The following is a 27,357-nucleotide window of genomic DNA, read 5'->3' as shown; positions in this document are numbered from 1 at the left end:
AATATTCTGGCTAATTCTTTAGAACATGAAGATCACAGGAAAATTAGAAAAATGGAGAGTGGAAGAAGCAAAGAATGTATCCAGTGTTACCCTCTGACATGATTTTTAGCTCTTAGAGATTAACACCGGGCACTGTAATACTAGGTAGGTAAGAGGAAAAAGCATGGCTATCAGTATTTTTCTTACATCTAACACGAGTATCTTGGCTTCAAAGTTACTCCATGCAGGGCTGTTTGATGAACTACGCTGAGAAGATACGCTATTTATTTAAATACCGTATCTCTATGATAACTGATAATAAAGAAGATGCTTTAATTTTTGCAATATAGTCTTTCTCAGTTCACGGACAGACTTCTGGATCTTTATTTATTGTTCTGTACCTTGTGTTGGTTGTACCAGTAGGTTATCTAAGTGTTACTGCATGTCAAAGAGTAGTGACTTCAATACTGAACCTGCTTAAATCTGCCTCTCCACATTGTCTCCTGGATCTTGTTTTTTGCACTAGTAAAAGTGAAAGGGTCCAGTAGGGGGAGCTTGAAGGCCAAACAACAACAAGAAGAACAGAAAAGATACTATTTTGCTTTAAAAATGAAGATAACTGTCAAATAGAAACATAAATGGTTTACAATATGCAGACAGTAAGTATCTTGTAGCATTAAGTTAAAAACAGTGGCAGTTAGAACTGTGAATTTGAAATACTGAGGCACTGTAAGAACAGACCAGATTCCAGCTGCACGTTCACCTGCTGCCCTTGGGCTGGAACTTTGACCAGGCAGCCTTGCACAGACATACCAGATAGCGAAAAAAAAAAGAAAAAAAAGCCTGGATGAAAAGGTGAGCATACAGCAGTGAGTAATAATAATCAAAAGAGATGTAGGTGCTTTCTCACAGAGTGTGATGTTATGGAACAGTCATATTCTGTTGGAGATGCTCTTCTGAATTCATATAGCTGAATTCCAGGAGAGAAACACCAGGTGCAATCTCCCTCTGTCTCCGTAAGTCTTTCAACACATGCTGTGCTTCCCACTGAGAGACTCTGAGGGGAAAGGAGTTGCCGCAGAGGCTCTGGCCATTACAGATCATTACAGGCCCATAGGGCAGCACGGGCAGCCCGCGCAGGACGAGCCCTGCTGCCCTCTCCGGCTGCTCTCAGCTCTCCTACAGCCCTTCTAAACTCAACCCGAGGCACGGGCAGCGGCACACACAAGCATCATCCCTCCGAGCCCAAGCGCCCGACCAGGAAAAAGGCCAGACATTCACCTGCTATGATAATTTCCACAACAATGCGCTTAACGAGCCGAAAATGAAGCACCTTCCAGCCCTGACAACGCCTTCGCACCTCCTCTTCCTCCCGGTACTTCAGTAAGGAAGAGCTGCGCATGCGCGGCTTGAGGGCGCGTCCCGCCCTTTTGGGGTGAGAGCGGGAGGCGGCGGGGCTTCTGGAAGATCGTGGAACTTTCTGTGGTAGTGCTGAGGTCTGTGCGGTTGCTCTAGCATTGTATGGCTAAGGTTTTTACTTCTCTGAGGGAGAGTATAACGTTAAGGTATAAAGTGAGGATTGGAATAATGGAGAAAATACTGTTTCTTATTGGTACTTATTGTATTGTGTGCTTCCTTGTGCCACTGAGGTGCCTTTGTGAGATGGAGTGGGGCTGGAAGGGCTGAGGAAGGGCAGGGCAGGGCTCAGCTCTTAGAGTGCTTGTGTCAGACCTGTGTTGTCAAAAGGGTGTCCTTTCACCTTTTACCTGTATGCTTCTCCTTAAGGTAGCACTTGCAGTAATCCTGTGTCTTTCTGAGGTGAGTAGTGGTGTTGGGTGATGGCTGGGAGCAAGCCTTTGTGTCCTCATTTTTCTCTTAGTAATGGAGTGGCTGTTTATTAGGGGAACCAGCTTTTTTTCTGTGTGTGCATTGGCCTTAGTGACTTGATAGGTACTTATGTCCTTTATGCTTAGGGAGACATAAAGAAGGTAGGTTGAGTGGTAAGGGCAATGTATTTTAGCAGGAGTTATTGTATGAGCGGTTTTAGTGGTGGCTTTGGAAGCTGAAGCTGCTGGCTTGGCTTATCGTTCCTCTTAAACCCTCTTACCCCAGTGTGAATTCTTCTAAGAAGCAGGCTGAGCATTGCTGTGAGGAGCGGTGCTGTGATGTGCAGGGCTGTGAAATGCAATGTACATCGTTGGATATAGCAGGTGGTGCGTGCCGTAATTCTGTTCCACGTGAGCATGGTGTGAAATACAAGTAGAAGTATGTGGTAATTAAAACCGATTGAGGCTGGGACTCATGTCTGTGTTTATTTATTTACAGTAATGTTTGAGTTTCTCTGGTGTTGGTGTCGGTTGGCCACGTAGCTAGGTTGTAGCAGTCCTTTAACCAAAATACTTGCCTTGGCCTTTGAGAGTAAAATAATGGCCTATAGACTGCAGGCAGGTTGAGGATAACAGGTATTTTCTGTTACACAATCACATCGCTTTTCAGCATATGAATAAGTGGATGGCAAATATCAATTAGGATTCAATGTAATAAGTCTTTTATACATGTAAATTAGTTGCCTAAGGCAGTACTTTGTACAAAAGTAGGAAAAATGTGTATTTGTTGTGTACTTCTTAGCTATGCTTCAAAGCAAATGAAAGTTTTAATGTAGACAACCAAATATTTGTGGGTTTGTTTGTTTGTAGTGTTGAAGAGGACTTAACGGCTGGGCATTATGGAAGTCTTCGTATTACGGGTATGCTGATATTTTTGAAAGTTAAGGTAGTCAATGTTTATTTCAATGAAATTGGAAGTCAGATTTGCAAATAAGATGATGCCTTTATTTCTGTTCGGTAGTCATTTCTTATACGTGTGGTAGGGATATATGTGGATTGTATAAATTTTCTCGCTTCGATTTTTGTCTTGATTTCTTCTGAAAAGAAGTTAGTAAGGATGCAGCTAAAATTTAAAATGGAAGGCATCCTGCATAATTTTAAATATAGCATCTGCTGTTCTACTGAACCCTGTAGGACGTAATGCAGAAATTTCTTTTCCTCAAATGTTGAATACCCTTATTATCTGAAAAACTGGTATGCAAATACTTTAAAAAGTTGAGCAGGCTGTGGCTCTATTTTAAATGAGCTGTCTTGTAGACCCTCTGAACCTGAAGAAAATGTATTGGTGTTGTTTTTTTTTTGCATACTCCAGAGGTAATGTTCAAGTAAAAAGCTTATGTGTTTGCAGCTAACTCTCATTATATTTAGTTAACAAGCCTATTAAATAATGCTACAGCTTTTCAGAATGGATATGGTATCGTGGTACTGAAGAGGGCAAATTGAGAAATCAGTTACTGAACTAAAGCTTTGATCCTGAAAGTTGTTTTGTTACTAATATTTGTTCAGTGTTAGTTCTCATAACTTTAAGGTACCTCAGTAAAGACTGCATCTTATTTTTACACTTACTGCCCACGTGTTCGTAGAAGTATCTTATTACTCTATCACTTCAGGTGGAGATAATACTATTTATTTTTGTCTGCCTTTTACACCAGATTGAAGATCCAGGTTGCTTTTGGGTTACTATGAAAGGATGCGGGCCTCATGTAGTTGATGAAATAGAGTATAAAAAGCTGAACGCAGAAATGAATCAGTTCTATGACAAAGCTTGTGAAGATGAAGTAAAGCCAATAACATTAGAAAAAGACCAGGTAAAATCATTGATATGTTCTACACATAAAAAGAAATAGTGTGTTATTTACATTGGTTTAGGGGAGAAGTATCCAAGATGTGTTAATTTTTGCTTGTTTTATTTTTGAAATTGTTGCTGTGAAATAGAAATCTGTATCAGTATGGGTTATTTTTCTTACACGTAGCTTCATCACTACATAAGCCATAATGCTTGCAGTTTACAAAGTAAATCTAGGGCTGTAAAGAAAGTACCATGTTTTTCCACTAAGTAAACTGTATAATTTGTTCAGATCATGAGAACCCATTGTTTTGTTTCTTTTTCAGCTTTGTGTGGTTTTCAGCAAGGAGCTGAAGTGCTGGTGTAGAGCAGTTGTTAAGACGATCATGCACTGTGCAGACCATTATCAAATAGAATGTTTTCTAGTGGATTATGCAAAGTATGTTTTTGTTAAATCAAAACAGTAAGTGTCTCTTTTTTTGATGTTTATATGCATGTAAAATACTGTGACTGTTTTTCTAACTTGCTGGCTTAATTGGAATGAGTCCACAAGAAAATGCTAGCCTTTATCATTGGAGATTCAAATATGGCAGTGATGATTGAAATATGACTGCCAGTTAGCATTGCTGAAATGTACTTTCCTCTGTTATTAAGGGATTTATTTGAAAAACAAACAAACACCATGTAACCCACTGTTTCTAAAATCTTAATATGTATCTTAAAAATCTCTTCCATGTCTCAGCTATATTTAATATTTACTTACTTAACGAGATATCCAACAAGAGCATTTACCAGGTGTTTTTTAAGAAAACTTATTTGTTTGAAGAGATAAATATTTTATAATCTTAACTTAAAGATAGTTTTGAATTGAATGTTTCTGTATCAGAAAGCAACTTGACTGTGCCATAAGTTTAAAATGTGTTCTCATAGAATTAAATGCATAATATACTGCTTCAGTGTAAAACAAATTAGAAGAAGAGTGATAACATATGGGTCTTACAAGATTGCTCTAGATGATGTCTTGCTGATTACTCTGGTTACTTACTGGTTTCTTGTTATTTGGTCTCCCACCAAGTCATGCGTAAGGGATAATTGTGTTGCTTTCACTAGAGTCTGGACCAATATATAAATAATACCTTTTTTCTAAGAGTAAGGAGCACAGACGCAAATAAGTATATTAATTTTATCCTTAGTTTTCCTAGTTTTTTATCCTAGTTTTAATCATATATTATTTTTTTTTTTACTGAAGAGTAAGAATTGTCAAATGGCTTATGCAGTGCCAGAAAACATACATATAGTATCATGAAAAGACTTTAAATTGAACTGTCTCTGCTAAATAGGGAGTGCAGAGTTTCACGGTGGGAGCCAAACATCTAGAAGAACTGTGTTGTCACGTAGGATAATGAAAGGATGTATTTGAAATGCCAGTGACTTCTGCAGAATGTAATCTGTAGAATGAGATTATTTCTGTTTTTTGTTTTTAAGTGTTCGAGTTGCAGTGGAAGAATTTATGCAAATCCCATTTAGAGCAAAAAAATGTGGATTGTATCGCACAAAGCCTGTGACCTTGCATGTCAACCTCTGTGAAGATACAGCAAAAATAGTGTAAGTAGGGTTCTGTAATTGTATTCTTGTCACGTGTTTCTCAGACGTAAAATTTCATTTGAGAATAAACATCTTTTTTTTTTTTATACAAGAGCAATTCATAAATAAAATTCCTTCCCTAATCATTTGGGGTTTGTTTTTCATCTATTTGAATCTTTTAATATTTTCATGAGCATTTGGCAGTTCTTGTTTTTTGTTTACCATCCTAGAGCTGTGTTACTTGGTTGCTAGCACATGAGCTTCTCTGCCAGTTATCCTTCTGTGTTCTTTCTTGGGGTGCTCATCTCACTACTGACTGTCTTGTTTGTGCTTATTACACACTCTGCCAGAATGGAAATTCTAATAATGTTTTTAGATAGCTTTGTTTTTCTCTCTCTTCTTGAAATGGTTTGGTCTCCTGTTGTATTTGTCATCTTTGTATCAGCTCTGGAGGACTGGAGAAAAGGTTTTCTTTAGAGTCTGCTGGTAAAGGGAAACATTTGAATGTTCTTATTTGAAATTACAGAATGTCATTGTTGAAGATTTTCAGATGTGATTATATTGTGGGGTCGGATTATTCCTTCATAGCAAGGAAACTACTGTTTTCTGTTATTAAAGGATGTTCAAAACTAGATGTAGTCCAACAGGTGGTTTTTTAAACACTTTGAAAGAAAAAATCTTTTACTTGCATACTCCGTCAGAAAAAATAGTAACTTAGTTTGGATAGGAATAGCATCTTGAGTGGGCTATTTTTGTGAATTATTGAGAGGTTAGTAGATGAGTAAAGGGAACCTGAGTATATTTGTTTTTTGTTAGAATCTGTATATTTAATATTTGCAGAAGGTGGCAATGACAATTTAAGTTTTTGTTGCAATACTTCAAATTTTTAGAATTTCAGAGTTTATAAGTTGCTCATTGTAAAATTGTTCAATACTAATTTCAAGTAATTGATGTGTTCTATAAGTGGATTCTTGCTTTTGTTTCTTATTATACTACTTTATTCTTACTAGTTTGTTCTGTGTTGGATGTATCCATCATATATTGGCAAAGCAATATCCAATAATTTTCAAGTAGTTTGTTCTAGGAATGAATTGATAAATCAAAACCTGAGTTATATTCAGAGTATTAAGTTTCTGCTTATGTTTTTGTTAGATGCAGGTTTTGAGACTTAGCAGGACTCGATGGATACATGCCTCACTATTCAGATTACCATTTGAATTTGTGATGGTGTGAATGTGGGATAACTGGTTGTGTTTCTTTTCCTAGACCAGCCAAAAGATGGGATAATGCTGCTACGCGGTATTTTCAAAGTCTTCTGGAAGGTAAAAGTCTTGTAAAAATTGGCACTTCTGTTTTGGGGAAAAATAAGTTACCAGAGAAACACGGTACTTGAATATGTATTCATTTTTAATTTTCACTAAATTCTTAATAGAAATGAGTTGCGTGGTTGTTTTTGTCTGTGTGAGTTGACTTAGTCAAGGTTACATGTAGTCATGAGTCTTGAGTACTGTGGGCTTCCATTCTGTATAAAATATGGCAAGTGTCTAAGTTGTGTCCTTCTGTGGGTTTTTTGGATGGGTTGAATAAGGTAGCACTCGTATAACAACTGTTTTTAACAGTGGTGCCTTTCTTTGTATTCAGCATAATTCTTTGAATCAGCCTTAAAGCTGTTTTTGCTAGTTGTGTGACAAGAATATAAAACACCAGCTCAGAAGAGATTATCTTGATTTATAGTTACATTATTAAATGGATTGTGCTCAGCATAGTTTCTAAGTAAGCTAGAATGGTTTGCTCTCTGCTCAGTTTGTGTCCTTAATCATGTGTGGTGTTTCGGTAGCTCATCCAGACTTCTTCATATCAAGTGTGCTGTTTTGGTATGAGAGAGCTTTTGATTTTTCAAAACAGTTCTTTGCTGAGTTTGTCTGATCTTACATGCTTCTACTGAAAGGCTTCTTACCTGCTTCCTTGCAAGTGCAGTGTACTCTACACAAAATGATATTTGGGAAGAAGTGTCTGAGTTCATAATAACAGTAAGGACTGTTAAGACTAATAACTTCACACGGGAATTGTGAATAATTGTGCAATTATTCTGGTTGTGGCTTTGTGTACTATTTTATTTTCTATGTTTGTGTATGTTTGTTTGTTTTTGTGTTCTACTGGATTTCTTCCAGCTGTAATGTATAGCTGTTTTTGGAGGTTATAACTTATTAGTTACGGGAAGTAGTGGGAACGTGGCACTTTTCATTATTTAAGTTGTGTGTTTGCACATCTAAGTGTCAAATATTGCTATGCAGAGGGTAGTAGGCAGCACCAGCAACATTAACTTGATTCCACAAACATTCCCAGGCTGTGGTAAGCAATATTATGCTCTTTTTAAATATTGTTATTATTGCTGGTACATCAGTAGTGTGTGCAGGAGAAATACTTAAGAGTTTTATGACATCATTTATTTGTTAGGGTTTTTTTAATTAATATCCTAACCAAACTTTGCAAATGTGCAAATATACCTTCTTTCAGAAGAAGTCTCAAAGAAGGAAAGTATGCATTTGTACTCTGCGTTGTTCATCTGAGGGTAGAATGTGAACACTTCTGGTGTGACTGTGACTGGTGTCTGTGGACCAGTCACTGGTCTCTTCCAGTTCTGTCTTCCCTCAGAGACTGAGAGCAGTGCTTTTCTAATGTTAAGGTTTTTTTGCTGTATTGCAAAATTTCTGTTCCTTTAAAAAATCAAAACATTTGTACTAGTTTCTCTTGAAAGTAATAGATCAGGCTCAAATCATTGTTCTTTCTATTTCTGTGTGCTTGAAAAATACTGGACTTCTTGTTTATTGCTATTTTTTAGCAACTACACAAATCAAAGCGAAGTTATGTTCTGTGGAAGATGATACATTTCATGTTATTCTTTATGTGACAGTAGAAGATGAAAAGGTAGGATACTTCGATGTCTACAAACCCGTTAGTACGCTTTACAGTACAAATCATAATTCTGCAATTTTTAAGACTGAAAAGCATTAGTAATGAGTTTTGTCATTTGTCAGATATAGTAAGTGCTGTGTTACTTATTAAAGGTATTTCTGTCATTAAAAATTGAAGTAAGAGTGTAAGTTACTCTCTTTATTATTATTCCAGTCTTTTATTTTCTAAAAAAGAAGCAAATATAAGGGTATCTGTATTAGGAAGAGACTTTTAAAAAAGTATGTGGATGCTGATAGTGTTAAAACCAGAGCACTTTCATTTTAGAATAGAATTAGTGGGGGTAACTTTGGATGACCTGCAATTATTCTGGGTGTGACTTTGTGTACTAATTTATTTTCTATGTTTGTTGGTTTTTGTGTTCTACTGGATTTCTTCCAGCTGTAATGTATAGCTGTTTTTGGAGGTACTGAACTATGTAGTAAAACTGCATATATTTCAGAATCTGGTGCCTGTTTTAAACCATTAGAATATTTTCTTTGCTTAAAACAAGGTGGAATAATGTCTTTGATATTCTTCAAGAAGTATTAAAAGTTATTTGTGCCTAATCACTGTGCACCCATGGTGAGATGTAACTTTAAAAATAAAAATACGTGAATAGGTAATTGAAATGGACAGCTAAGTGAATTATTTAGTACACTTCTTTGCCTTTCTGGTATTTTTAAATAGTATTTTGCAATTGACTAATTGAAAAATCTTTAAATATCAGTTCATGCTTGCTTTTGCTTAAGACTTCATCCTCAAATCTTGGGGAAAAACTAGCTCCAGTTGCCAAAACGTGAAACTTCTGCTAATGCTTTATTGTGGCTACTGTCAAGCTTATGCAGCCATACTGTAGTTATGAAACAACTCATTTGCATCTTTTTGGAGTGTTCTGCCAACTTTCGGCCCTAGAGCTGTGGTCTTTGCCATAGACCATAACTTTTCAGGTATGTGTGAAGTCTGAGACCTTCCATCGGTTCAGAATCATAATTGTTAATACAGTCACTGATCTCTGAGCCAGTAGAGTTCTGGAGTTTTGGTATAGTAATACGTTTTGTCTGCCACACTTTGATTCCTTCTGAATCAAAATAATAACCTGCTTTTCTTCTTAGTAGTTTTGAATGTTTAGGGTTGACAGAAAAGATTATTGGAATACAAAATTTTCTGGAGAAGCATGAAATTTACAGCTAATTAAAATCTATTTTGAGAACGTACTGGAAGATATGGCTTCCTATTCTGGATTTAACATTATTCAAAAAGCACTGATACTGCTTAAGTGTTACTACTGTTTAAAGCTTGAAATATACTCTTAAGTGTGTGATATTGGTACTGGTCAAAGATCATCTTTTCTTTTTTAGGTATGCATTAATGATGATCTTGTCTTAAAGAAGTTTGCTCATTTTGAGGAAGCTAAAGAGAATGTTCACAGTCCAACAAAAGAACAAGATAACCAGACATCTTTAAATGTTGATTCTCCTCCAGTAGAAATTGTTAATCCAGCACTTGCTTTCAGGCTAGTGTGGTTGCAAGAGAAGGTACCAATGAAACTTGAAGCAGGTGGGGACACTATGTCAGAAACATGCAGTATGTTGTACATTTCTGTCTCAGTTTGAATCCAGTGATCGAATCAGTGTTGTTAATGACAGGTGTTTGACTTCACAGTCATCATATCACCAGATGCAGGAATACTTTGAGCTGTTCTTTTTTTTTGTAGTGCATAAGACAAAAACTGTGAGTTGTATTGGTGTTTGTTAATGTGCTTAATAGCATTAGGTATTATTGAAATTAGTTGTTTGATGCATTACTTTTGCTTTTGCATTTGAATGGGTTTATTTTAAACAGAAGTAGTTGTAGAACTGTAGGATTTACGAGTTGTGCCACTTGTAGTGATTCAAGTCCATTAGAAGGTATGCAATTTTCCATCCTGATGGAGGTTTTTTATTTATATTTTTTTTTTACTATTAGCAAATGACAGAGGAATGAAACAAAACCACTGGTAACCGTGGCTGTAAATAATAATAGCGGTTTTTCATGTGTTGAGATAACTTGAAAATTTCTTCTTCCTAGGCCATACTGCTTCTAGTTCCTCTCTTGAAAAGACATACAAAAGATCAAACATGGATCTCAATGAAAATAATGAATATGTAAGTATTGTTTTGTAATAAATTGTCAAAGGTGAATTTGATTAAATGTACACCAGACAGATAAGGAATACTGTGGTCACCTGTCCAGTTCTTCTGCATAACTTAAGTCTGTGAGACCATGCTAATTCTTCGTATAGTTGAAGGAGAATATTCTTTCTTTACGTGGAGGAACATTTAAAACAAAACAAAAAACTAAACAAAACAAAATCTGTAGGCTTGAAAAGATTCTGCCTTCTTTTTACTCTCCTTTGCTGTGGTTTTATGAAGGTGAAGCTGTCTACAGTAGGACTTCCAGTTTTCTGAAAATGAAAGAAGGTGAGCTTTAGTTGCTGTCCTGAAAACAAAGTAGTCATTATGCTATAGCATGGCATACATTCCTGGAGTTATTCTTATTTGTTCTTTAGGACTTTTTATGTCTAATCTACTTTCTTGCTTTTTCTTTTTTTTTACTTGCTGTTGTTTTGTTTACTTTGTTTTTGTTTACTTGTTGTTTTACTTGCTGAGCTATTTTAAAGAGGTCAGCCCATGAGTGCTGAGGTGGTTACTGGCATAGTTGAAGGTAGTTAAAATATCAGTGAGAGGAAAGGAGTATGAATCCATAATTCTAGGCAAATAATGACTGGTAATGGGTCCTCTTTCTGCTTTTCAAAGAGTGAATGTGATGTCTTTTTGTCATTTTATGCTAGGTGATTTAAAGAGAAATTTACTTTCTGATAGCAGTGCAACTGGCTCTTTAACCAGCTTGGAGGGAAAAATGAGTTTCACAGGAACTGTGACTCTTTTTTTAAGTTTTGCTGAGTATTGCAGGGTGACAACCTCTACAGAACTTAAAGTGAAATACCTAATTAAGAATTTTTTGGGGGGAGAGGGAAAGGAAATAATATTGTTAGCAGTAGATGATTATCCTGCTCTGCTTCTGTAACATTCTGTGAATGGCCAGCTGAACTGTCTTTTACAACTACTTGATGTTATGTTATGTATTGCCTTCAATACTGCCTTCTACTCATATGATTCCAGACATCTCAGAACCTTAGAGAAGAACGAAGCTTTGTCTTTCTTAGCAACAAAATTGAGCCAACTTCAATTTTGGAAAAAGCACCACTTCATGATAATCTGAAAAAGGTAACACCAATATCTGATTTTTATGCTGCATTTCTCCTAACAAATGTGTGGTGTTCTCACTTTATAAACTAAATATGCTACTATAATAATACTTTATTTTGATTGAGGGATGTCTTCACATGTTTTTCATGTGATAAAATAAATGAAGTTTTAAAGAGATGCTGACAGACACCTGTAAGCATCGTGTAGGTTTCTGCTGGCATATTAACCATTAGTCATGTCATTTTAATGTAGTAATTTAATTTTTTTTTTTTTTTTGTATTCTGTGTTAAGGATATTTATTGTGAAATGGATCAGGAAGCTCTTAAATGCACTCCATGTTCTGTCTGGTTTTGTAAATTAATGTACTGTTTTCACATGGAACTCTTAATGTCTCATTCTTTAGGAACTTGCTCAGGATAAGTTTTTAGGCCCTAACTTCGCAGAATCTTACTCTTGGCCAGCAATAGCTCGAGGATGTGACGTACTTACCATCTCCTATCAAGGAAATGACCCTTTCTTATATATTCCACCAGTTCTTACTTTCTTGCAAATGGAAAACTGCTACAAAGCCTTGCCAAAAAGAAGTGGAGTATGTATATATTAAAGTACTATCAGATTTTCTGTAGTATAATAATGCAAAAAAAAAAAAGTAGTGGGTATCCAGAATGTACTTATCTAATGTGATCTTCATGAAGTTTGCCAGTTTATGTAAGTCTTCTGCATAAAAGCTTACATAGTTGGACTTGGTGAATACAACAGTCAAAGACATAGCAGGTAATACTTAACAAGTGATTATTGTTACATCACTTTGATTCCTAGCCTTTATTCTTATAGGATTAGCCTGTTTTCACTGAATTTGTATTGGTTAGCTGTTTGAAATACTGGATATTGTTCTGTATTAAATCTCAGAAAAATAGAACTATTGAAGTTGTAAAGGTCTTCTGTGGAGATGATGTAGTGCAAACTAAGATCAGATGATACTGCTATTAAATTTTTAGACTTTTATGCTAGTTACTGCATAGTCCTTGTCTCAGGGTAACTTGGTATATGATTCCTTGGATCTGTAACATCTGCTTTTATTGGATAATGCAATACTACAAGTTCTGTTTTGGAAATGCTTGAAGGCTTGTTTTTCAGACTTCCTTTGCTATAAATGTTGTGGTAGTTTTAGATAAAAGCTGAGAATTGTAAGTAATACAATGTAAATTGTGTGTATACATATGTAGCCACTGGTGCTTATTTTATGTCCTGGTTGGAGGAAGGCACAGCTTGTTTTTGAGTTACTGCAAAAATACAGCAGATGCTCCAGACTGAGTTGTCCAATGTTGATAATACTTGGGAAGAAAAGAGAAGAAGCTGAAACAGTGAAAATCCAAGGACGTAAGAATATTTTTTATTTTCTTCATGATGCTTGAAAACAACGCGGGCTGTATTAATGCCAGGAAATTGTGAAAGAAGTAATTAAGTTACTCATTTGTAATAGTCTACTGTTTCTTTACTGCTGTTTACTGCTGTAACTCCATAGTGATATGTCTGAAATTCAGTACTATTATTTAACAGTAAATTATATTAAGGCTGTTTTACTACCTCCATGTCTTTTTTTAATGAACTCCATGATAATTATTTTTTCACCAGGTTAGGATTTCATGAAGATTATGCCATATTAGGATTGATCACAGACTTCCTTGATTTGAAACTAAATTTGTAATAGCATTTTGTTGATACCTGAGCATCTGTTTTTATAACCTTTATTCAAGTTTATGTGCCTGGTAGATGAATTAAGATGTCTTATAATACCTGTTCATATGTTTGCACATATCAGGATTGTGTGTTTAAGTTACAATATGTGTTTGATTCCTTTTTTTAACTTTTTTTTTTCTAATGGGGAGGCTGCTTTTGCAAGCAGTTAAACGTTTAAATTCTGCATGTCTGCTTCTGAAGCTTTTTTTTTTTTTTAATGAAAGCTTATTGGAAAATGAAGTGCTATCCTATTTCATTATCTTGTTACATTCAGGCTTCTCACGTTTTCTAAAATCCTGTAGCTTCCTGGTATTCAGTTTTAAGGAGCAGATTTTCTGTATATCAGTTCAGGTTTGACATCTAAGAGTAGATATCTTAACTGATCTGTTACAGAAGCTTTTCATTCTTATTCTCCTGGAATATGGGTAGAATCATAAAGGTTAGAGAAGGGTACTTGAAGAAATGGTTTAGTGGTCTTGTGTTCTTTAGTGTTTTTACTTGTATTCTTTGAGGTTACAAATCAAAACTAATCACTTTTTTTCCTCTAACATGTAGGTGAAATAATTGTGACTACACCGTACAGTCTCCTGAGATTGTATAAATATCACCTTTCCTTGTTTTCTGGACTTTGCCATCTTATTTTGGATGAAATTGAGGTACTATTCTCTGAAGCTGCTGAACAGGTAAATAGGTTCTGATGGTAAAATGCCTTTCAGTTCTAATGCCCCTAGCAATTTTGAAGACAGTGGATTGTAGTACAGATACCAGCTTTCTTCAAACCCTGTGGTAGAGTTGAGAAAAGACAAAGGAATTAGAAGTAATTGTATATGTATGTACAATCAATGAATGTACAGATGTTATAGTTATGAGGCATACTAGAGAGCTTGCCTCCATAGCTATTACACCAAAGCAGAAAAGATAGGATGCTTACCCACATCTGGGGTCGCTTGTGAAAATCCAGCAGAGAGGATCTCCAGAAGAGATCTTCTCCACTGGCAGTCAGCTCTTAAATGGATCTAAGAGAGATGCAGCCAGGCTCCACCCCTTCTGGCAGCACAGATGAATTGCCTTCACCTGTGCTCCTGTGGCTGACTCATTGCTTGCCTCAGGTGGTCAATCAGAGGTTCAGGCCGTGATTCAGCAGTTCCTATGCAATGTATTTCTGGTAGATTGAAACACTGGAGAAGTATTTTAATAGTCTTACAGTCTGTTGTAGCAGAAATGCTAAGTCATGGCTTGAAGCAGTGATTGAGCACCTGGTGGGAAGGCAGGGGCAGCTCAGGGGAGGTCAGTGTATGCACCTGAGTGACCAGAAAAGGTGGAGCTAGGATGCACCCCTTCCCAGCCCTCATTTAAGGGTTGGCAGAGGAGGTGAAGGTATCTCTCTAGAGATCCCTGCATACCTGAGGCCTTCCAAGGGTAACATAGTTTTTCCTTTGTTCCTGTGTTTGTGGCTGCTGCATTTGGGCTTATCCTCGCTTGCTGCAGCTTAGGGTTTGCTGCCCTGCTATCATTGCTGTGCTTTGCATTGCACTGTAGCATTACATCTATTAATCTAACTTCTATTAATCTAACTTAGTTTTTGTATTTTTTTTGTCTGGTTGGGTTTTTATTATTATTTTTATTATTATTTGGAAAGCTGTCGTCTTGTTTGATGTCACTGCACCATCATGCTTTCTTCATTTGCTGAGAGTGGTCTCCCAAACATTTGGATTGTTCCCATTTTGTTAGCAGTACCTTCTGTGTAGGAGTCCTTTAATCTCCTTTTAAGACGTGCTTTTAAATGCATCCTCTGTCTCTAAGGAACTTTCTCTTCCCTCTTACCAGTTAATGACATTCTTATCAGATTTTATGAACAGCTGTAGTTGTAAGCTGTTGGTAAGATCCTCATTTCTTGTAAAATGAAAGGCAGAAGTGAATGACTACATACTATATAGGAAAGACTTCTCTTGGGCTTTGTTGTCACTGTTGGCAAGGAGAAGCTGGTCCCAACGTTAACAGGACCTTAGAAGAGGAATAGCATTAAGTTCCCAGCTAACTAGGTTGCATATGCATCTTACCAGCCTTTGAATAACCTTTTTATCTTAAGGTGTCTTTTACTTTTATCAAGGTCCTGTTGACTTGCAACACTGGAATATTCTTTTTTTTTCCTAGTAGATTTTTTGTAAAGGATTTAGCTTCTTTGGTTCTTAGCAGTGTTATCTGTGATCAGTTAGTGCCATCAATTTGCGAGAGGGTGTAGGTTTGTATATGTGTGAGCACGATTGCTTCGCTTTCTTTTCTCACTTTCTGCTGACTTCAGAAGGTGTTAAAATAACAGGGTGAATGCACAGAAACCACAAACTTTGTTTTGGGTTGTGAAACTTGAGTCTTGGAGGTGGTGTGGAGGTTTTTGGTGGATGTAGTTTAGTTTGTGACAGGAAGAGCGGAGCATTCTCTGCTTTTACAAACTCATTGGAATTAGATAAGATTGTAAAACCATTTTTTGTTTTATAGGTTTCTGTTATACTAGGTTACTACAAGAAAAATCTCGTTAATGAGGAATGGAAGTACTCACCACATCAAATTATTGCTGTTGGAACTCAATGGAATAAGCATATAGGAATCTTAATAAAGGAATTCATGAATGATCCTTACATTGTGATAACAGCTTTGGAAGAAGCTTCCATTTATGGAAATGTGCAACAGGTAAAAGCTTGGAGCTGATGTAATTATTTGTTAACTGAGCCATTCTGTTGTTTATAATGACCAAACAATCAATTGTTTATAATGATCAAGGGTTTTTGTTTGCTTTGATTGGATAGTGCTGGAATTGCAGTTCAGGTTGCTCAGGTGTGCCTCCCACATATAAACTGAGGTGATTCTTAAAAAACATGCAAAATAATCTCTGCAGTAGGTGAATGTGATTTAACTGTTTTCCTAGGACTGAGGTGAAGATGTTCCCTCAACTATGCACTGTAATGCATATAAGTCTGAATTTTATGTAAGCATTTGCAAATCATATTTTATGACCAAAAAACCAAAAATTGGAAAGTTCTTGCACCTGTTGATTGTGAGTGGCAGAACTACAAGGCAAGTCTTCCTAAAATACAACTTGTAAAAATCAATTTCACTGTGGCATGCCAGGCAGTGAAGAACTTACTTTTCTAAATCTTAAGTCAAGAAGATATTAAGAGCTCTTAGATGTTTGTTAATTGCTGGGAAACCCAGTGGAGCCCTTAAAACCTTTTATATTGTTATTTTTATGTGCAGCCTGAATTTCACTGTACCTAAAAATGATTAAGAATTGGAAACTTGAAGAAACTTGCAACATTAGATATTGAAGTCCAAAAGAAGAGACATCCCTTCCTGTGAGAAGTCTAATAAATGGTTGAGCAGAAATGAAAATGTGGGCACTTTCGTGCTTTATGTAATAGAAGTATTTCAGGGAGTGCAGCATGCTTTTAAGCATTGGTTTAAAAAATTAATTTTTTTTCAGTGGTACTTGAAAATGTCAAAGTTCAATTGAAGAAATCATTTAACATTGAATGATTGAGAAATCGGAGCTGAGAAATTAGAGCTGTAATTTTAATTGAATGTTTTTATCAAATGTTTAAGTATTAAGATTTTAATTTTGTGAAAATATTCTTCTGGAAGCTGTCTAAGTTTATCTCTGTGAGAATTGTATTTTCTGTAAACTTTAGAGCAACCATTTACCTCTTCTATTATGATGTATGTACGGATGCACAGTACTCGTTAAAAGGACTACATCTTATGTAGTAAGATGTGTATAGATTATATTAATTAGCAGCCATCTATTTTATATCGATTTCTAGGTTGTGCAGCATTGTGTGAGCAGTGAGAGAACTGCTGTGTTACTCAAAATAATGGATTTTACTCCTAATAATCTTCAGAAGGTGCTGGTTTTCACTAATTCCATAGATGAAGTAGAAATAGTATATCAGGTAACAACAAAGTTCCTGAATTTATGTATATGTTTTATTTGAATGTCTGAGAGTTAAATTTCACTCTTCACAGATGGCACTACTTTAAGAAAAAAAAAAAAAAGGGAAAAAAAGATATTTGTCAATGCTACAGATGATTTTTAGAGAGGGAGTTTCTAGTAATCACTGTATATTCCAGCTTTGCACATCTTAAATGACATACAAAAGAGTGCAAGTGCAATTATTCAGTTCCATGTGGTGGCCAGCTTTAATACTTTTTGCTTTGTGCAGCAGATGATTAACTTCATGTTCAGTATTTTTCATATAAACAACCTAAAAACTTCACTATTTTTCCTCCTTGCTTTCAGTTCTTTATGTTAGCAAGGGTATGCTTGATACTAAGGTAAATTACTAAGGGTTTCTTAGAGCAGTTATCACTGCATTGGAAGAACATGCCATTTTTATTTTGTCATCAGGCACTGAAGAGTGACTCAGTATTTGTCTTCAAAATACATAAGGAAATGGAGTTTAATTTCAAGGATTTCTTGGAGCATTGGACAAGAAGCTATAGCAGTGGCAGTCATGTTGTATTAGGTGGGTACTTTATTGTTTTCTGGTTGTCTGTTTATTTCTTCATGGTGACTTGATGTCCTACATTAAATTACACTATGTTATATTATTATATTATTATATAATATTTTATTAGGGTTCTCTTCACTTTGCCAGGTCAATTCTGTCCAAATTACTTTCAGTTGTCTCTTTATTTGTTAGTTCTATGTCTATTCTAATATTTTTTTCTCCTTATGAGAACTTTCCTGGTTTCATGATTGTCTGCTAATGCAGAGGATGTTTTCAGTTTGAAATTTGGAACCTCTCAAGTCATAGCATAATTATTTCCCTTATGTTCTGGTGGAGCTTTTACTTTTTGAGTTGCTTGCAATTGCAGAGACTCTTACCTGGTCTTTAAACATAATTTTCTCCCTTTTATACGTCAGAGCAAGAAGATGAACTTAATTGTGTCTGGTTGATAGGTTTATACAAAGATGTTAACGTTTCTATGTTACTGGAAATGTTTTCAATCCTACTCTAGTGAAATATCTGTCTGTGGCCTATGGTATTTCTTCATTTATACTGTTACAAGATGCTGAATTGAACTAGAGGTGATGTAATACTATGTTCTGTATACTTGAAAAATGTTAACTGAAAAAAGTAGTATCATAGTAATCTATATAAGGAAGAGACCTTACCATTAAGTCAGTGGATGAGGAGGAGGAAGCAGCCATTGCAAATGAGGTGTGTAAAGCATTACATCACAAGTATGTCGGTTACTTTATGTGTAAATCATGTGTTCAGTTCTAACAGATGACTGCATGCAGTTCTTGGAGATTACAGATGCGTCTTGTGTGATACATTTCAGTTTTCCTTCTTCTCCAACAATCTTCGGTCAGCGTCTACACAGCATGTCTGACAACTTCCATAGTATGATAAAGGTTTGAGTGAATCTTCAGCAAATTAATATTAACATATGATGAGGTAGTAGTGGATAAATAAATGCTGAACAAATGTGTATTTTTAGGAATCATCTGATCAGGACCATCGACAGGCAAGGTCAGTCATAATGCTAACAGAAAACAGTGAGTGCCACACTGTTGGTATCCTGCGCTATTTGGAGCGTGCTGAAGCTGACATTCCACCAGGATTGGCTGGAGTGCTAGAAGCTGAAGAAAAGAAGAAATTTGCAAGGCCATTGTGCACCTATCTTAAAATGTTTGGGACTTGCAAGTGAGTACGTAATATATTATCCTGAAGCTTATGCCTGAATAATGCCTTAATAATATAAAGTGCCCTGAATATAAATAAATAAATATAAATATAAAAGTGCCCTGAATAATGGCTTAATCTACTTCCTCCATGAATTATCCTGTTGGGTACATCAGATCAGATTTTACTCATGGTTTTTTTTAATGTAGGAATAGAACAGTATGTCCAGATCGTCATCAAATTAATTCACAAATAGACATGCTCCAGAATATGGCATCTAAAACTATACAAACATCTGGATATGTGACAGTGAGTTGTTTTAATTTTTCTTTGTCTTGAGTACTAAGAAGGCAGGTCTTATGTAGCTGCTTCAGCATAATACTTTTTTTTTTTCTTCAAATTATATTAATACTATTGCAGTATGTATGTTGTATTTCTGGAATATTTTCTCTTGTTTAGCTTTTTTGGTCTGTCTGTTGAAGGGGTTGCAGAATCAAGTATGCCATATTTTTTCTTTATCCTTAGTTTGAACTGAAATTGTTTTGCAGGTTATTCAGGCTTGGTGTCTGATTTACTAGTGTTAATGATGAGATTTTTATCCTAGCTTTCAGTGTGAAGAGGGTTTATGTTATGTTTGTTCCGGTACGTCTATATCACGCATCTCATTTTTCAGAAATAATCACTCTTCTTTCCCTACCCCCCCAATTTATGTTTTGCTTTCAGGTGCTTCCTCTCCACGTTGTAAATGCAACAAACTACTTTGGTCGTATTGTAGATAAACAGAAGGATCAATATATGATTCTTGCTGAAGAAATCAATGAATATTTTAAGGAGACTAGTAATAGAGTTGCTGCTCAAAAGGTAGAAAAACTAGCTTTGTATGGATTCTGTGAGGAAACAGTCTTTCACAGGTAACGGTGTTTTTTATTTATTCATGTATGCTTTTTTAATATATTAAAAATGTTCAATGTTTGATTTAAAACAAACAAACAAACGACAAAAACAACAAAAACACAAAAAACAAACCCTGCCTCCACACCCTGTTCTGAAAACAGCAGGAAATGACTGCAATACAAATCAGTCTTTAAAACAAATTTTAAAAAGAAGTGTGATTTGCCCAGTGGAAAATCCAAATACGTATCCCCATAACCAGTTTGATGTTTGACTGTGAGTTTTCTCTTTTTTGTGGAAAGCAGATGAATACTTAACGGATTGTATGAATATTAATTGTTGTCTTCTTCCACTATGTGAAGGGTCCAGGTGGTAGAGACTTCTTCAAAAGAAGAAGGAAATTTTAACATCAAAATCAAATACGTAGATGAAGGCAGAACTAGTCAAGCTCAGAGCTCTCAGCTTCTTCACTTACCTGCAAGATTTCAGCATCTGCCACCTCAAGCTGTGGAATTTGTAGTTTGTAGAGTTAAACCCATTGATAATGACACTGAGTGGAACCCAAGGGTAATAGCCATTGGTTTTTGTCGTAGTATTTTCCTGAAGTTCTTTAATTTGTGTGTTTATTTTCTATGAGAAAACAGTTATGAACTGTGAATTTAGTTAGCCATTTCATTATTTATTAATGTTACGAATGAATAACTGATAGTAGGCTTGATTCTGAGAAGCTCAAGTTACTATTTTGTTGGCTAAGAAAAATAGTGAAATTCTGGAGTTTTATTATATGTGATTTTAAATCACATCTTCCAGAACAAGTTATTGCTGCTTTCCAATCTGTGGGGAGAGGGACAGCCTCTAAATTGACTTGTTTGCATATCCTTCCGCATACCGAACAATATGCACACAGAGTCCATGGTGTGGTTTTAGTATTTTGTTACTCTGCTCAAAATCTTGCTTTTATTTAGTGAATGCTCTTGTCGTTAAGCTCAGAAGGCTTTCATTACAAGTGAAATTACTGCCAATTTATGTTGCTGTACATTTCAAAGATGATATTGTTTTTCCTAGGTGACTCGTTATATTCATCAGAAAATTGAAAGGAAACCACATGAAGCAAAGGTAGTACTTACTCTAGGAAATACAGTTTGGATTGACCCAATGGTATGTATAGTTGAATGTTTCTAACAGTGCTCCTTTACAACAAGAGTATTCATTTGTATCTGTCCTTCTGTTGGTTCCTATTTTGATTTTAATTAGTGTTATTTGTGTGTGACTAGGAACAAAAATAGACTGAAGGTTGTATGCTCTCTATTGCTGGATGTACTAAGAAGCCATCTGGATATCTTGTCCAGGTGGATATACTCCAAGATTGTTTTCAAGTATCTAAGATCTGTTATGTTAGGCTTAATTTATTCTGACTATATTTCTAAGCCTTTACTGTCACTTCTGGTTCTTGCACCAGCGAGGAGTGGGACAAAAGGGAATGTGCTACTTGTTCACCCTGAGAATGATTGATTGTTGTATAACTGGTTGCATTATGATTTTTATTATTCAGTCAAAGTTGCTGATCGCTTTCAGATTTGATCTTTTTTAATTACTTTTTCAGATGTGATGAAATTATTTTTTCTGTCAAAACTGACTTTTTAATTTTCCTGAAAGTAGCATGTTGAGGTCAGTGCTATGTTCATATTTTTCTATCAATTCCATGGCCCATAAGAATTGCTGGACTGGACTGGAACAAGCATCAGTGCTGGAAGTACTGACTGGAAAGTAATAGCAAGCAAAGAAAATTAGAAAAATCAGATGTGTTTTATGCCTTTCCTAATGGCATAAACAAATGTGTTGTCTGTCGAAAATAATTGTAAGAGCTGGGAGTTCTATGAAGAGTTGCTATCAAACATAGCTCAGAGGTTGCAGAATCTTTTTAAGGTCAGGAGATGTTGATGAGGTATCTCTGTATGTCAGGATCGTGATGCATTTTTTTCTGTTTTGATTCTGCTCAGGAGTACCCTAGGCTGTTTCTGCACACTGACATGTTCTATGCTTTGTTTTCCTGTCCATTCAATGAACTGAAAAATTGAACAGAAAGAGAAAATTATTTGCAAGTGATTTTCTTCCATACTTCCTTTCTAGTATGGCATCTCAACTTTTCCTCTTGATTTTTAGCTTTTGTTTTTGTTCCCCTCCATAAACTGAAGGACCTAAAGATGCAGTTATAACTGTATGGTGTATATTTTGGTCGTAATTTCTGGAATCATTTCTAGAGCTTTTCTATTTACTTACTGGGTTGATTCTTATACATAGACCAGCTGTTATTTTGAGAATATTAGTAAGTTATTCACCATTTGAAAAATCAGAAACAAATGGGCAAATGTCTAAAGTTTTTAGCTAAACAATAGCTTAGAGTTGGAGAGATGCAGTCTGAGCTGTGGTTTTTATGTAGTACATTTTGTAATTCCAGGTCCGGGTTACCAGGCTTTCAGATTTGAAGATGTATGTCAATGAATACAGCGTGCGATCCGAGATTTTGTCTACAGGTCTGGGAACTGATAATCCAGAACATATATTGCAACTTCAGAAGTTGTGTGAGCACGTGAAGTTAAGTCATACAAAGAATTTGGAGCCTTTGTGAGTATTTCCAAGTTATTTTCGGCTAATGTTTTATTAGGAAAATAACTGGATATTTACATTATTCATTGGAGAGTATGATTTTTTATTTAAACAGATGATATTGTTTGTGATATCTGCTCTCATCTAACTAATTAGGGCACTACTCTTTAATGAGTGGGGTTACATGATGTTTTAACTCAGTACACATTGCTGTTTAAAAAATTCTTAACTGAGTAAGGATGTAGTGTGGAAGGGCACGTCTTTCTGTGACTTGTCAAGGATTCCAAGATTCTTCATTTAAAATGCATACGATAAAGGCATTCATAGTTGTGGTTTAATCTGGCAGGTGGCTAAGCACTACACAGTCATTTGTTTGTTTTTCCCTCCACTTCCCAGTGGGATGGAAAAGAATTTAGGAAAAAAAAAAAGTAGAAATCGTGGATTGAGATGAAGCTATTTACTAAGATCAAGAAAAGGTTAATTATGCTAAGTGTGTGTATTTATAGATGTATATTGATTAGTGATGCACAAGCAATTGCTCGCCAGCCCCTAGCAGATGCCTTGCTAGCTCCCCAAGCAAAAGAAGAGTGAGATATGAACTCTCCTTTCACCCCTCGACTCCCTTCATAACTCCTTCTGCATGATGTCGTATAGTATGGAATATCCCTATGGCTGCTGTAAGTCAGCTGTCAGAATTCTGTTTCCTCTCAGCTCCTTGTGCCCTCTGAGGCAGGTGGCCTTGGCTCTGTACAATTGCTGTTCTAAACATTGGTGTGTTATCGTTTTTGCCCTAGAACCAAAACAGCATCGTATCAGATGCTGAAGAAAACAATCCTAGCTAAAATTAAGACAATAACTTGGTTGGTTTTTGTGTAGAAGTGCGTTTTAAAAGTTCTGCACTATTTTCCATATATGTTAAAATTAAAAACTTAGAGTTTCCAACTCTCGTTAGGAATCCTTTGGATAGTTAACATTTTCAAACACTTCATTTTAAAAGTATGTCTTCCTGTATTCAGAAGCATAAAGGAGGATGCAGCTAGTCCTGAAAATGTGTCTGCGCTGCAGGATGTGTCCCTAAAGGAAAATTCTTCAGAAAACTGTAATTCTTCTAAAGTGACTATGGGGAGTCATCTGTGTGGTAAGCATTCTCATCACTTTCTGAAAACTTCTTAGACTTGTTCTCAAGTTAAGACTTTTCAGTTAACAGTGCAGACTTCTCTGAGTACCCAGGACAAGTACCACATAGCTAATCTTTAGAGTAAGTCTAGTTAGCAGTCTGAAGGTGCTGGGTGAATGAGCCATGTTAATATAGCTGTTTCACTACTTTGGGTATTCATTGTCCTTGAAATACTCAGAATTGTTAAGCTCTGGAACTTAAAAGTAGTTAAAAATAGTTAAAAGGAGAGGATGAACATTTCGCTGTCAAAGGCCAAAGCATTGGAGGAAATTAAAATCCGCTGGGATATCCAAGCTGAATTACAGCATTGTTCACTGAGAAGTCTAACTTTTACTATATAGATTCAGGATGGTAGAAGATAGCTTTTCCTTTTAATCTGGTGTTCAGGGACTTGTTACTCAGTCAGTAGAGGACTAAAAGCACATGGCTTGATGTTAGCCATAGAAGAGGACAGAAAATGATCTGACTTCAGTTGAAATCTCAGTTTGGAGAGATGAGGGTTGACTGATGGGGGGGGGGGGGGAAGGGGGAAGAAAAAATCGCAAGGTCCTGGAATGTCTATTGTAGATTATTTTTGCTTTGTTTACCACCTGCTAATTGGCAGTAATGCCATGTTTTGAGCTGTGATTGGTAGTAATATTACTATTAGTTGTTTCAGGGATCTATTAAACTTATGTTTGGAAGACTGAAAAGACCTTTGTTACCTGAAAAATGTGGTTTTTTTTTTTTTTTTTTTTTTAATATCACCTGTAATTTTTTCTAGTTGAAATTTCATTTGAATTATTAAATTGATGAATTCTTTCTAAGTTGGAGTCATCTGACATAAGTGCTGACGTTGTGCTTATGGTTGTAACCTGATTGCTAGCAAATTAATTTTATAGTGTTACTGGGGTGTTCTGGAAGTACCTGGTTTGTATAGGTAAGTATAGGATATTTTCCTGCATTTCTTATTTGTAGATGGTGTTGCTCAAACTAAGGAAGCAGAAGACTCTTCACTGCATCAGCAGAAATGGTACAAAAATTCAGTCATGTTTCCTTTTATTGTGAACTGCTAAACAGGACAGTTATCCTTACTGAGATTATTTTGGCAGTAAATAGGTATTACGGGTTGATATTGGTTGGATTATGTCTACACCAAATACTATCTTATCTGAGCTTTAAACTGTAGCTCCTACTCTTGTCTCTGCATGTTGGTATTCAATGAGATGAATTGGTTTTGTCTTTCTCTTTGTGTTAATATTCTTTGAAAAAACACAGAATAATGTAAATGTCTTCAACAGGAAATTATGGCCCATTTTAATTCTTTCAACAAATCCCTTATCCCTGTTCCTTGGTAGATAGAACAGTGTATGTTTATTTGCAGTTTCAAGGTTAGGCTATCATACTGTCCTTACACGAGGCAGTATGGTTTATTCCTATGGAATGCAGCATGTCTCCTGACTTGAACTATAACAGGTGTTCTGCTCCAAGGACTGAGATGGCAGTGCTGTTGTAACAGGCTGGGCTGGCATCCTGACGTGCTTTCCTGTCATTGTTCAGTCAGTCTGTTAGGGTTTGAGTATACATACAGGTGCTGTTCATTGGCATCCTGGTATGAGAATCTTGGCTGTAGTTAAGGCAGCTTACTTTCTATTTTTGGACTAACTCAAACTTTATCGTAGTTTCTATCCAAAAATAAAATGGTTTGAAAATGAAGAGGCTGTTACAGTGAAGGTTCGAATAGCAAGGATAGCTGACTACAAATGTGAATTCTCCAAGGAAAAGGTAATTTTCAGGTAAGTTTAAGAAATTTAAGTTTAATAAACACAAAGTTCAGCTGTTGGCTTGCATTTAATATTTTTAATTCCTCTTTTTATAATATAGTGCCTGCTCAGAAGGCAGATTTTACTTGGCCGATATGGAATTGTATCAGTGTATACTTACAGAAAAGTCTGCGTGTGTGATTAAGGATAAAGAGGCTATTATTGTCCTCAGAAAAGAGAAAAAAGGAGCATGGTGCAAGTTACTAAAGAACAAGGTGAAGTGGAAATTAACTTGAGAATCACTGAATGTTCCCAACATGCTATCTGTTTTTAAATTCAGACTTTTTTTTTGTTAACAGAATCCTCATGTGTCTTTTGACTTTGAATACTGGGAAGATGATGAAGACAAAAGCCCTTTTCCAGTTGGTAAGGAATGAACAAATAAGTTCTTATCGTGCACGAAATAATTTGCATCCAGATTTGTTACCTGCATTTTATTTAAAATGCTGAGTTATTTCATATACATAACTCTTGTTCCACTAGAGAGAACCTCTACTAGCAAACCACAGAGAGTGGTTTTTTTCTGTCAGAGTAGCATAGAAAGAAAGCATTTTTGTCCAGTGTCTTGTAGTGTTTTTGTCTAGTCTGTAGCCAGAAGGGCTTCTTCTTGCTTTATGAGTATTATACTTTGTTAATTACTTCTAGGTACTAAAAAGCTGCATTGCACTGCTGCAGTGACAGAAGAACTGGTTGACTTTTCAGAAGACAGTGGTGCAGAAAGTGATGAGTAATTGGGAAATGTCTGTTTTTTCTTTCTGTTAAGGTTAATATTGTAAAGTAGTATCTGTTGCACTCCCAAAATTGATGGAACTGAATGTATAGATTGCAGAATTGTCTTTAATTTTAGGAGGATGATGGTAAGCAAAGACCTTACTTGGGTTCTAAGCATCTGGAGAAATACTCTACATGATAACTTCATATATATGTATTCCAGTGTCTTTACTTCAGAACTTTTGGCTTTAATGATTTTGTGCAAATATGTACATGTATTTACGTTGAAGAGCTTCTAATTTACCTTTCTTAGTTTGCTGTGGTAGCAGTAGATAATTTTTTTGTGGTTTAATAAGTTCTGATGACCGGTTGATTGTTTCTACCACAAGCCTCCATGTGCGTACAGCATCAGCTTTGTAACTGCCTGTTTGTCAGCTCTGCATAAATAAACTCAGATGGCAATCTTCCTTTGACTGCAAATACTTTGACTTGTTATAAAATACAATTCTGTGGTAACTATCATAACTACTGTACAACATCAGTGGAATTGGTGCCATGATAGAATATTCAGTGTTTATTTTCAATTTCATGTTTCCACTTTCCCGAATTCTTTTTCTTATTTCATGCTCTGTCGCTTCTGAAACTCGTCTCGTCTGTGGAATCTTGTCAGCCTATCCCAAAGGCTTTGCACTTCTATATGTAATTTTTCAGTAAACAGTTTTTCACTGTTACATTTGTACACATTTAAAAAAATAAAATAAAATCTCACAGTGATGAACTTGTTTCATGTATTCTGAACAGCTGTTACATTATTACATCTCTTTTCATCTGTAGGTCTTCAAAACATGCTTGTTTCTCCAGTGGAGCTATATGATGGTTTAGGATAGAAATTTTACAGATTTATTTTGAGAATCTAACTTTTGTTGCATTTTTAATGAGGAAGAATTTACTTGCTCTTTGGGAATTTGAGAAACTTCAGCGTGCCCTTGGTAATATCTTTGGGACTGATTTTTTTTTTTTTTTTTTTTTTAATATGCTAACAATTTTTGTAGAATTTGTATATTGTATATCACAAAGATTTCTGAATATTTAACAGAATATTCTGTTCTGATGTGAGTGGAAAGCTGGCGTGTCAATAAGTTGTGGTAGCAGCACTTAATATTTAAGAAACACATAGTCTATAAAATTGTAATACCATTGGGAATCTGATTACAGTTGAGCTTAGTTTATAAGCTTTGCCTGTCTTCAGGATAGATACTGGCAAAGCTGCAGTAGTTTCAAATGTAGTTACCTAGTAACTAATGGAT

The 27,357-nt window shown here is 35.7% G+C and overlaps 1 protein-coding gene across 5 annotated transcripts; it reads left to right on the top strand.

The window, feature by feature from the left end:
- The first annotated feature begins 13 nt into the window (after positions 1–13).
- TDRD12 (tudor domain containing 12) lies at positions 14–26,833 on the top strand. 5 transcript variants are annotated; one of them, XM_052687101.1, is made up of 30 exons: positions 14–1,475; positions 1,765–1,797; positions 2,676–2,725; positions 3,518–3,673; positions 3,978–4,114; positions 5,137–5,256; positions 6,502–6,557; positions 8,078–8,163; positions 9,549–9,747; positions 10,258–10,334; positions 11,352–11,456; positions 11,842–12,027; positions 12,665–12,818; positions 13,734–13,861; positions 15,675–15,866; positions 16,994–17,122; positions 17,578–17,695; positions 18,455–18,591; positions 18,678–18,883; positions 19,072–19,171; positions 19,586–19,773; positions 20,116–20,320; positions 20,819–20,911; positions 22,212–22,378; positions 23,377–23,498; positions 24,495–24,549; positions 25,199–25,312; positions 25,401–25,554; positions 25,639–25,705; positions 25,985–26,833. In XM_052687101.1, exons 3-30 carry the CDS (start codon positions 2,705–2,707, stop codon positions 26,068–26,070), a joined length of 3,558 nt encoding a protein of 1,185 aa, XP_052543061.1. In that variant the 5' UTR covers positions 14–1,475; positions 1,765–1,797; positions 2,676–2,704; the 3' UTR covers positions 26,071–26,833. The 5 variants fall into 5 exon arrangements, with proteins under 5 accessions (XP_052543061.1, XP_052543065.1, XP_052543063.1 ...); XM_052687102.1 differs by having other exon boundaries at positions 1,446–1,544; XM_052687105.1 differs by lacking the exon at positions 1,765–1,797 and having other exon boundaries at positions 14–1,414.
- Positions 26,834–27,357: the final 524 nt, after the last annotated feature.

This window comes from Tympanuchus pallidicinctus, unplaced genomic scaffold, assembly GCF_026119805.1.
Source record: "Tympanuchus pallidicinctus isolate F22 unplaced genomic scaffold, pur_lepc_1.0 scaffold22, whole genome shotgun sequence".
NCBI classification, from domain to species: Eukaryota; Metazoa; Chordata; class Aves; order Galliformes; family Phasianidae; genus Tympanuchus; species Tympanuchus pallidicinctus.
Note: the sequence above shows the minus strand (reverse complement) of the source record. Positions and strands in the feature narration are given on the sequence as shown.